This window comes from Chionomys nivalis, chromosome 10, assembly GCF_950005125.1.
Source record: "Chionomys nivalis chromosome 10, mChiNiv1.1, whole genome shotgun sequence".
NCBI lineage: Eukaryota > Metazoa > Chordata > Mammalia > Rodentia > Cricetidae > Chionomys > Chionomys nivalis.
Genome location: NC_080095.1, coordinates 7,642,523 through 7,653,733, shown reverse-complemented (window position 1 = coordinate 7,653,733; position 11,211 = coordinate 7,642,523). Strand labels below are relative to the sequence as shown.

The 11,211-nt window shown below is 40.8% G+C and overlaps 1 gene segment (V, D, J or C); it reads right to left on the bottom strand.

Annotated features, from left to right (window-relative positions):
* Positions 1-7,260: 7,260 nt before the first annotated feature.
* On the bottom strand, positions 7,261-7,720 carry LOC130882316 (Ig heavy chain V region VH558 A1/A4-like). The segment is given in 2 exon segments: positions 7,261-7,589; positions 7,675-7,720. Coding segments are annotated over 2 exon segments (375 nt in total).
* Positions 7,721-11,211: the final 3,491 nt, after the last annotated feature.

The window sequence follows — 11,211 nt, the reverse complement described above, 5'->3', positions numbered from 1 at the left end:
GGATGTCAGGACTGCCAGGGATGTGTCCACATATGGAGATGGCTGGGAGATCAGCAAAGCCAGCTGTACTGAGACTGAACGAGTATGTAATCAAACCAGTCTCTCTGAATGTGGCTGACAATGAGGGCTGACTGAGAAGCCAAGGACAATGGCACTGGATTTTGATTCTACTGCATGTACTGGCTTCGTGGGAGCCTAGTCTGTTTGGATGCACACCTTCCTAGACCTGGATGGGGGAGGGGACCTTGGACTTCCCACAGGACAGGGAACCCTGACTGCTCTTTGGACTGTAGAGGGAGGGGAAGGGGGCAAATGGGAGTTAGGGAGGAGGTGGAAATTTTTAATAAATAAATAAATAGATAGATGGCTAACTAACTAACTAACTAAATAAATAACAAATTCCAGAGGCTTCAGCTGCCTTCTCAGCTTTTTTCCTAAGTAAAATTAAGATATTTTAAGATATATAAGCACAAATTTATAAAGGTGTGAGGACATAAAAGCTTCAATTATAATATTTAGGCCAAGGAAAATAAATTATAAAAGTTATATGGGTCTAATTTTGTTCTAAAGTTATGACAATATATTATAAGGTCAAGAATAAGAAAGCTTAAGTAAGATATGAAGGTTTAAATTTCTGTGAAGATTTTATGAGATGCAAATGTAAATGAGATGTAAATGCATAGGTTTAAGGTATATATGAAGGCTTAGATAAAATATGTTTTGGGAAGAAAAAAATAACAGGATGTATGAAATGCAAGGTATTAAGATAGATAAAAGCAATTATGAAGGTTTGAGAATGAGAAGTTTAAGTAGTGATACAAAAGTGATTTGAGTTATATAAGCAAGAAAATTTTTCCAGATTATTTTCTATTGCTAGTCTGCTGTTACTTTGGGACAACAAAGTTCTTTTTTTTAATTTTTTTATTGAAAAAAAAAATTTCCGCCTCCTCCCCACCTCCCATTTACCTCCCCCTCCTCCCATTCCTCTCCCCCTCCCCCAACTCCTCTTCTCCTCCCTCTCCAGCCCCAAAAGCAGTCAGGGTTCCCTGCCCTGTGGAAAGACCAAGGTCCTCCCCACTCCATCCAGGTCTAGGAAGGTGAACATCCAAACTGTCTAGGCTCCCACAAACATGAAGTAGGATCAAAACCCCATGTCATTGTCCTTGGCCTCTCGTCAGTTCTCATTGTCCACCATGTTCAGAGAGTCCGGTTTTATACCATGCTTTTTCAGTCACAGTCCAGCTGGCTTTGGTGAGCTCCCAATAGATCAAACCCACGGTCTCAGTGGGTGGGTGCACCCCTCGTGGTCCTGCCTTCCTTGCTCATGTTCTCCCTCTTTCTGCTCCTCGTTAGGACCTTGGGAGCTCAGTCCGGTGCTCCAGTGTGGGCCTCTGTCTCTATCTCCATCCATCGCTAGATAAAGTTTCTATGGTGATATGCAAGATATTCATCAGTATGGTTTTGGATAGGGTCATTTCAGGTTCCCTATCCTCAGCTGCCCAAGGAAATAACTGGGGACATTGCCCTGGCACCAGGTAACCACTCCAGGTTCAAGTCTCTTGCCAACCCTTAGGTGGCTCCCTTAACTAAGATATGTGCTTCCCTGCTCACCTAACCAACCTTCCTTTATCTCCAATCATCCCGTTTCCCAAGTCCCCCCATCCTCTCCTTCACACTTTTCTCTCCCCACTTAGTGCTATGAACTTTCCTCTTAGGACTGCTTTCATAGTTTCCCATAAGTTTGAGTATGTTGTTTCTTTATTTTCATTGAATTCAAGGAAGACTTTAATTTCTTTCTTTATCTTTTCCTTAATCCAGGTATGGTTTAGTAGTTGACTGTTCAGTTTCCATGAGTTTGTAGGCTTTTTGGGGGTAGCATTGATGTTGACTTCTAGCTTTAATCCATGGTGATCTGATAAGATACAGGTGGTTACTAATATTTTTTTGTAACTCTGGATGTTTGTTTTGTTACCAAGTATGTGGTCAATTTTCGAGAAGGTTCCATGAGCTTCAGAGAAGAAGGTATATTCTCTCCTATTTGGGTGGAATATTCTATAAATGTCTGTTAAGTCCATTTGATTCATTACCTCCATTAATTCTCTTATTTCTCTGTTAGGTTTCTGCCTAATTGACCTGTCCATTGGTGAGAGAGGAGTGTTGAAGTCTCCTACTATTAGTGTATGGGTTTGATGTCTGGCTTGAGTTTTAGCAATGTTTCTTTTACGTACGTGGGTGCTTTTATATTAGGGGCATAGATATTCAGGATTGAGACTTCATCCTGATGAACTGTTCCTGTTATGAGTAGAAAATGTCCCTCTCCATCTCTTCTGATTGATTTAAGTTTGAAGTCAACTTTCTTAGAAATTAGTATGGCCACACCTGCTTGTTTCTTAGGTCCATTTGCTTGATAAGCCTTACCCCAACCCTTTACTCTGAGTAGGTGCCTGTCTTTGTGGTTGAGGTGTGTTTCTTGTAAACAGCAGAATGTTGGGTCCTGTTTTCGTAGCCAATCTCTTAGCCTGTGCCTTTTTATAGGTGAGTTGAGTCCATTGACATTAAGTGATATTAATGACCAGTGGTTGTTATCTCCGGTCACTTTTTTAGTAGTAGAGCTAGTGTGTTTCCCTTCTTTGAGTTGCGCTGGTGAAGGGTCTCTAGATGTCTGAGTTATTGTGGTCATTGTTGGATGCCTTGGTTAGTGATTTTCCTTCTATTACTTTCTGTAAGGCTGTATTTGTGGCTACATATTGTTTAAATTTGTTTTTATCCTGGAAAATTTTGTTTTCTCCATTTATAGTGAACGAAAGCTTGGCTGGGTATAATAGTCTGGGCTTGCATCCACAGTCTCTTAGTTTCTGCAGTACATCTATCCAGGACCTTCTGGCTTTCATGGTTTCCATAGAGAAGTCAGGTGTAAGTCTGATAGGTTTACCTTTATAAGTACCTTGCCCTTTTTCCTTTGCAGCTCTTAATATTCTTTCTTTATTCTCTATGCTTTGTGTTTTGATTATTATATGGCGAGGGGATGGTTTTTTTTGATCCAGCCTGTTTGGTGTTCTGTATGCTTCTTGAACCTTCATAGGTATATCTTTCTTTAGGTTGGGAAAATTTTCTTCTATAATTTTATTAAATATATTTTCTGGACCCTTGAGCTGCACTTCTTCCCCTTCTTCTATTCCTATTATTCTTAGGTTTGGTCTTTTTATTGTGTCCCAGATTTCCTGAATGTTTTGTGATGAGAGATTGTTGGCCTTGCTGTTTTCTTTGATCAGCGTGTTTATTTTCTCTATGGTATCTTCAGAATCTGAGATTCTTTCTTCTGTCTCTTGTATTCTGTTGGTTATGCTTGTTTCTGTAGCCTCTATTCCTTTACCTAGATTTTCCATGTCCAGCCGGCTCTCTGTTTGTGTTTTCTTCTTTGTCTCCATTTCAGTTTTCAAGTCTTGAGCTGTTTCCATTATCTGTTTGATTGTTTTTCCTTGGTTTCCTAGGGTATCATTCACTGATTTATTCAATTCCTCAAACTTTCTGTTATACTTCTCATCCATTTCTATAAGGGCATTTTTTACATGCTGTTTAAGGGCGTCAATCACTTTCATAAAGTCAATTTTTTCTACTTCTTCTTGATTAAGGTGTTCATGAGCTCCTGTTGTGAGGTCACTGGGTTCTGGTGGTTTCATATTGTTTTTCAGATTGTTGGGTGAATTCTTGCATTGGTGCCTGCCCATCTCTTCATCTGAGTGCTCCCCTATGGATCTTCTTTAACAGGATCAGGTCTCCTTGCCTACTGATGTACCTTCCTAGTGGTGGCACTCCCCAGTGATGGCTCTCCTGGTGCTCCAGTGATTGCTCTCCTGGTGCCGATATCAGATCTCCGTGCCCAAAGATGGCTCTCCTGGCTCCGAGAACAGATCTCCGTGCTGGTTGGGTAGTTCGTAAACAAAGCACCTACCTTGCTTGGTGCAGGCAGGTTATTGGCACATAGGAACTCCTGCCCGCCCGCTTGCCTTGAGGGTTTGACCCCAGCTCCTAGACAGGCTGAGCTGGGTGGCTTTATGAGCCCAAAGAGGGAAGGCGGGCAGAGGGGAGGAGGGTTCTGGATGCAAGCTGGGTGGGATAGGAAGAGAGAGGCAGTGTGGGGGAGTAGAGCCCCTGCAGGGAGCCCTGGATGTATTGGGGGGGGAATGAGGAACTTCTGAGTTCCCTTTCCAGGGCTGCTGCCGCGGGTCAGAAACTCACCCCAAAGATGGCTCTCCTGGCGTGGAGAACAGATCTCCATGCTGGTTGGATAGTTTGTAAACAAAGCATCTACCTTGCTTGGTGCAGGCAGGTTATTGACACACAGGAACTCCCGCCTGCCCGCTTTCACTGAGGGTTCGACCCCAGTGCCCAGGCAGGCTGAGCTGGGTGGCTTTATGAGCCCAAAGAGGGAAGGTGGGCAGAGGGGAGGAGGGTTATGGATGCCAGCTGGGTGGGATAGGAAGAGAGAGGCAGTATGGGGGAGTAGCACAACAAAGTTCTTAATTTTGTTAGTAATTAATAAAATCTGATAAACTATTATTTTGCTTCTGACAAAATACCACCACTGTTATAATAACCACAAACAATAAAATGCTATGGATTTTTGTCTCTTTATGAATGTTCTTATTGACTTCTAAAGGTCAACATGAATTTACCAACACCCACAAGTAGAAATAAACAAAAGAAAACTACAAGCAAGCTGTGATTTTTTTCCCACCAACCTTTTTTCTTAATGGCTCTCTCTGTCTCTCTGTCTCTGTGTGTGCGTGTGTGTGTGTCTGTCTTTCTCTTTCTCTGAATATTGAAAATCTGCTTTCCCATCTACCAAGACTATGACCCCACCATAATTTTTTGATTTACTTAAATGTACTTCTGTCCCTAGTCTATCTGTCCAACAGGTTTCAAATCAACCACAGACACCTCCAGCATATGCAGAATCAACTTTAGCTGTTTCCTCAGAATCTATATCCTGGTCTAGCCTCACAGACTACACATCCCTAGTCTCAGATGGTCCTACTGGGTATGAACAATGAGAAAAACAACCTGTACCTACTGGACGTGGCCAATATTGCAGGTTTGGGTTCCCAACTACGATTTCCTAATTTCAGCATGAAGTAGGGAGATGATAAATTGTACCTTGTCATTCATTTATTATCAACAAAAAGCCTACAGAATCAATTTCTTAACCTAGGACATATGGATGAACCTATTTAACATGTGCTATAAGAGAAATTACTAATGTTCTTAGTAGGCCTAAGTGACTTAATGCTGCTTTATTTGGCATTACTATACTCATTACTACTATAAGAACTGTGGTATATACAACTGCCTTAGTACAACAGGTTCATACTACAGAGGATGTTAATTGGCTTTCAAAATATGTTCTCCAAAGTTCCTGTAATTCTAGAAGACAGGATCATATCAATGCTTTGGAGGAAGCTGTTCTTTTACAGGAAATCAGTTGTACAATATTAATCTTAGACTTAGTGTTCAGTGTCATTTTACCTTTAAAAATATTTGTGTGACCGCTCTTCCATATGATGACACAGAATATGATAGTGTTCAAGTTCAGGCACATTTTTAGGGTTGTTGGAAAAATTCTGCTTTATTTGTTGACATAGATTCCTCCTTTCACCAGAAAATCTTGGACAGGCTCACTCTGTGCACAAATTATGCTTGTCTCTTCTTCCTTCATTATCTAAGGTGATATTGAATAGATGTTTTAAGGATGAATATTAAGTTACACTTCAGTTGAATTCCAAATCTCCATAAAACCCAGTCTTTTCTTTGGTATTGTTGGATATAGCTGTAGCAGTGAATGCTGGTGATGAAGTGAGTTAGTAGACAGCACAATTGACTGATGATGTTCACAAGTACTTAATCATTCAAAAATCCTAACACATGGTAGAACAAGGGTGACCACCAGGTTGATATCCAATAGCCTGTGAGAAGTAATGACTTACCAGTATAGTTCTATGTTCTATAAAGGTTTGAGACTATGGGGCAGGTTTCTAAAACTGAGAAAGAAGTATAATGGGACCAGGGAATAATGTATGTTCTCAGAACCTGCCTCAATTAACATATACATAGATAGATTTGATTAATGATTTTATAAAAAGTAATTTAATCATACTTTTTACTAACTTACAGAAGTATATTCATATGCAGATCATTTTGACACATATCTAATTTTATAAGGGACTAGAACTTCTGCAGGACCACACAACCAGAGTTAACTCTAAACCTGAAGTCATGTAACATTTGAGATTCTGAAGGACTTTTATTTCTCCAGCACTTATTATTTGGATGTTACAGCTCAAATTCATATAAGGAAAGACTTTAAATGCATTTCTAAGCCCCCTCAACCCTAAGACATTTTTCTAAAACCTTACACTCACTCTATCTTGGAAAAGGGACAATCGCCCACACACCCACATTCTGGACTGCTTATCCTCCTGTGTCCTTGTGAATAATCTTCAAACATAACTCCATTCTGGGTACTGAGACAAAGACAACCCACAGATGTTGACTCAGTTCCTGATGTATTGATTTAATCATTAGAACAAGGTCAGGAAGACCACAGAGATGCTCTCCCTAATCACCTGACCATGCTATTGTTCTCCAGCCCTGGAATAGACCAATCACTGCTAGAAACACTTTGAATAAGCCAATCCAATAAGTTGGAAAACAACCTACAGGTTCCCTCCTTGTGTCTGTGGCTTTTTGCTTGAAAAGATGGACTGTAACAGTTATCGAATATCCTTCATATCCTGAACCTGAAGGACCCTGTCATGACAGAATAAAAATCCTCTTGCTTTTGCATCAATTGTGCCTGTGTGAGTGGGGTCTGGAGCAACTCCTCCGTGATGATTGGACTTCTAGTCCAACAATTATAGTTTATTAAAAACTACCTCCAAAATGTCCCATTTTCTTAGGATCCAGAGATGGATGTTATTTACCATACTTCATAATCACAGTTCTTACTATCTAATGTTTAATTAATGAAGAATCATTTCAAATATGTGGCCAGTGGTGAAGAGATTGTGAAGGTATGGTGTACACTAGTCATCCTAAATTAGCATACCATTATTCACAGAAATAATTTTGAAAAGTTGTTACAAAAAGGTGAGAGACAAAGCAGCATTCAGAATGTCTGTTTCTGTGAATGTCTTAAGGCTTGTCTTCTCTGTCATGTCAGTCCCAGGGCAGCTTCCTGATCCTCAGGGGTTTCTGACACACTCAGAATGTGGTTGCAACACTGTGTCTTGCACAGTAATAGACTGCAGAGTCCTCAGATGTCAGGCTGCTGAGCTCCATGTAGGCTGTGCTGGAGGATTTGTCGGCAGTCAGTGTGGCCTTGCCCTGGAACTTCTGATTGTATTTAGTGTCACCATCTCCAGGATAAATCCATCCAATCCACTCCAGGCCCTGTCCAGGCCTCTGCTTCACCCAGTGCATAACATAGCTAGTGAAAGTATAGCCTGAAGCTTTGCAGGACAATTTCACTGAGGTCCCAGGTTTCCCCAGTTCAGGCCCTGACTGATGCAGCTGTACCTGGGAGTAGACACCTGAGAAGAAATAGAGGAAATTGTTAGAGACCTTGTTACCTCAGTCCCTGTGTTCTTCTCAGGTTTGGAATTAGAAACCCCTTACCTGCAGTTACTGACACAAGGAAGAGAATGATGCAGCTCCATTCCATGGTGTGGGCCTTGTGTGCTCAGTGACTGTGGAGAAGACACTGATCATATGTTGTTGTTGGGTGTGGACATTCCTGTATTTACCATAATAGACTCAGGTAATTTGCATATTCAAGAACAGGCGTCTTCTTAATTAAAGACCTAGTTTAGTTTGAGAAGGTAGGGGAGGACACTTGAGTCAAGCAAGAGGATGATGAAATTCAAGTCCTAATCCTGTGTGAGGAAATGCATCTCATATCATTCCCTCAGCTCTGCAGATGCTGTGGGTATAATAATAAGGTCCTAAGCTCTCAATAGATTTCTGGCCTGAGGCAGTTGCTCCACTTTGTGACAAGGTTGTCATTTTGATTTAGAGAAGGAGGTTGTGGTGATAATGGTGGTGACTGGAAGTTTAAAAACGTGCCAAATTTTGAGAAATTATAGCCTCATTTAAAATGATTAATATTTGCCATACCAGAAGCTTTCATTGAAAAACTCACTGAAATGACCTAGAGAAACACACCTCAGAAATATTTACACATTAATGTTTAATACAGCACCATCTACTTCATGTAATAAACTGCATGTCTGTCAGGAGAAGACTGCACAAAGAAGACATGGCTATATGTGTAACACAACAGGAATAAGTCTGAAAGAATAAGGAACTTACATCATCTTTAGGAAAATCAATGTAACTGGAGATAACTGTATCAATTAAAATTATCTCTGAAAAACAGATAATATACGAAACTCTAATTAGTTTTGATATATTGAATAAGTACACAGAACTATTTGTGCAAATATCTAACAACTTAAAAATGAAACTGTCTAGCAGAATATAGCAAAAGCAGGAATATCTAGAAAATAAAGTATAGGAATTGCAAGGGAAATAAGCACAGTGTAAAATGTACAGTTCTAAAATTTCTAAACATATATAAAATTGTTATTTTCATTTTTTAAAATAATTGTGCTTATTCTATAAAATCTTCCTTCATGTATAAATTATATTGTGATCATGTCTATCCGCAACTATGTTCCTCTGAATTCTTTAGGACATTCCAAAAAGGTTTTGTTTCATAATAGCAGAATAAGTAAAAAATCTGCTATTTATATAAAAATAGGTGTGTCATTCCATAATAAAGAAGGTATGAAGGAGCCTCTAGAGACCTTCCCAAAAGTGATTATACTGTTTTCATCACTCATCCAATATCAATAGAGTCAAAGCTTGGAGTTGGCCAATGAAGAATCCCTGCCTATCATGTTGCAATATTTCTTCAAATTTTTAGTTGTTTTCTCATAAAGTACATCCCAATCAAAGTTTCTTGTTACTCTTCTCTCTCACCCATACTTCTGTCTCCCACAGATGCATCCTGTTCTGTCTCCACTCAGAAAATTGCAGACATTCCAGAAACATTCATAAAATAAGGCATAACAAGCTACAATAAGACCAGGCAAGTAACATATCATCAGCCTGGATAAAACAATCCAGTAAAAAGAAAAGTGTCCAACAAGTAGGGTAAAGAATCAGAGAGACCCCGTTTTCAGTGTTAGTAATCCCAAAAGCATGCCAAGCTATTCAGCCATAACAGTTATGAGGACCTAAGGCAGCCCTAACAGATCCCTGATTTCCACGAATCCCCAAGATCCCATTAGTTGATTATGTGGACCATGATCTCAGGATGTCTGTGGGGTCTCTGGTTTTTACAGTCCTTTCTCCCACTCCGTAGTAGGACTCCATGAATTCCACCTAATAGGACTATGAATCTGCTCCCATCATTTGCTGGATGCAGTCTCCTTGGTCTCAATGATGACAATTCTGTTAGGTTCCAGTCAAAGAACACTCTCCAGGAAGGACTAGTTAACTATAGGCCAAAGGATTTGTGGCAGCTTTGGTGTCCTCACACCTCCACTTTAGACGTTGCATGGTTACAGAAGTTATTCTATTCATGAAAAGTGGTACAGTGAAAAATCTATTCAATCTATGAAGCTAATACTATCAATTATTTATAGAAATAGGGGACACAGAGCCATTTGTTATTTTTTTAAATTGTTACGTTGTGTTCGTAGTGAAAGCAAGGCACAAATAAGTCAAGATACCTATAAGAACCTTGGAATAAAGTTTATGAATTTTTTTTTATATTTTTTTTATTGAAAAAAAAATTTCCACCTCTTCCCCAGCTCCCATTTCCCTCCCCCTCCTCCCGCCCCTCTCCCCCTCCCCCCACTCCTCTTCTCCTCCCTCTCCAGTCCGAAGAGCAGTCAGGGTTCCCTGCCCTGTGGAAAGTCCAAGGTCCTCCCCCCTCCATCCAGGTCTAGGAAGGTGAACACCAAAACTGGCTAGGCTCTCACAAAGCCAGAATATGAAGTAGGATCAAAACCCCGTGCCATTGTCCCTGGCTTCTCATCAGCTCTCATTGTCTGCCATGTTCAGAGAGTCTGGTTTTATCCCATTCTTTTTCAGACACAGTCCATCTGGCCTTGGTGAGCTCCCAATAGATCAGCCCCACTGTCTCAGTGGGTGGTGCACCCCTCGTAGTCCTGACTTCCTTGCTCATGTTCTCCCTCCTTCTGCTCCTCATTGGGACCTTGGAAGTTCAGTCCCGTGGTGCTCCAGTGTGGGTCTCTGTCTCTATCTCCATCCATCGCTAGATAAAGTTTCTATGGTGATATGCAAGATATTCATCAGTATGGTTATAGGATAGTGTCATTTCAGGTTCCCTATCCTCACCTGCCCAAGGAACTAACTGGGGACATTGCCCCAGGCACCTGGTAGCCACTCCTGGTTCAAGTCTCTTGCCAACCCTTAGGTGGCTCCCTTAACTAAGATATGTGTTTCCCTGCTCCCCTATCCAACCTTCCTTTATCCCCAATCATCCCGTTTCCCAAGTTCCCCCCATCCTCTCCTTCTCACTTTTCTCTCCCCATTTCCCCATACCCCCATCCCACCCCACCCCCAAAATTCCAATTATTTGCCAGACAATCTTGTCTACTTCCCATAGCCAGGACGATAACTATATGTTTTTCCTTGGGTTCACCCTCTTATTTAGCTTCTTTAGGTTGACAAATTATAGACTCAGTGGCCCCTATCCATGGCTAGAAACCAATTATGAGTGAGTACATCCCATGATCTTCTTTTGGATCTGGGTTACCTCACTCAGGATAGTGTTTTTATTTCCATCCATTTGCATGCAAAATTCGAGAAGCCATTGATTTTTACTGCAGAGGAGTACTGTAATGTATATATATTCCACACTTTCTTCATCCATTCTTCCATTGAAGGACATCTAGGTTGCTTCCAGGTTCTGGCTATTACAAATTATGCTGCTATGAACATAGTTGAACAAATGGTTCTGTAATATGATAGGGCATCTCTTGGGTATATTCCCAAGAGTGGTATTGCTGGGTCCGGGGGTAGGTTGATCCCGAATTTCCTGAGAAACCGCCACGCTGATTTCCAAAGTGGTTGTACAAGTTTGCATTCCCACCAGCAATGGATGAGAGTACCCCTTTCTCC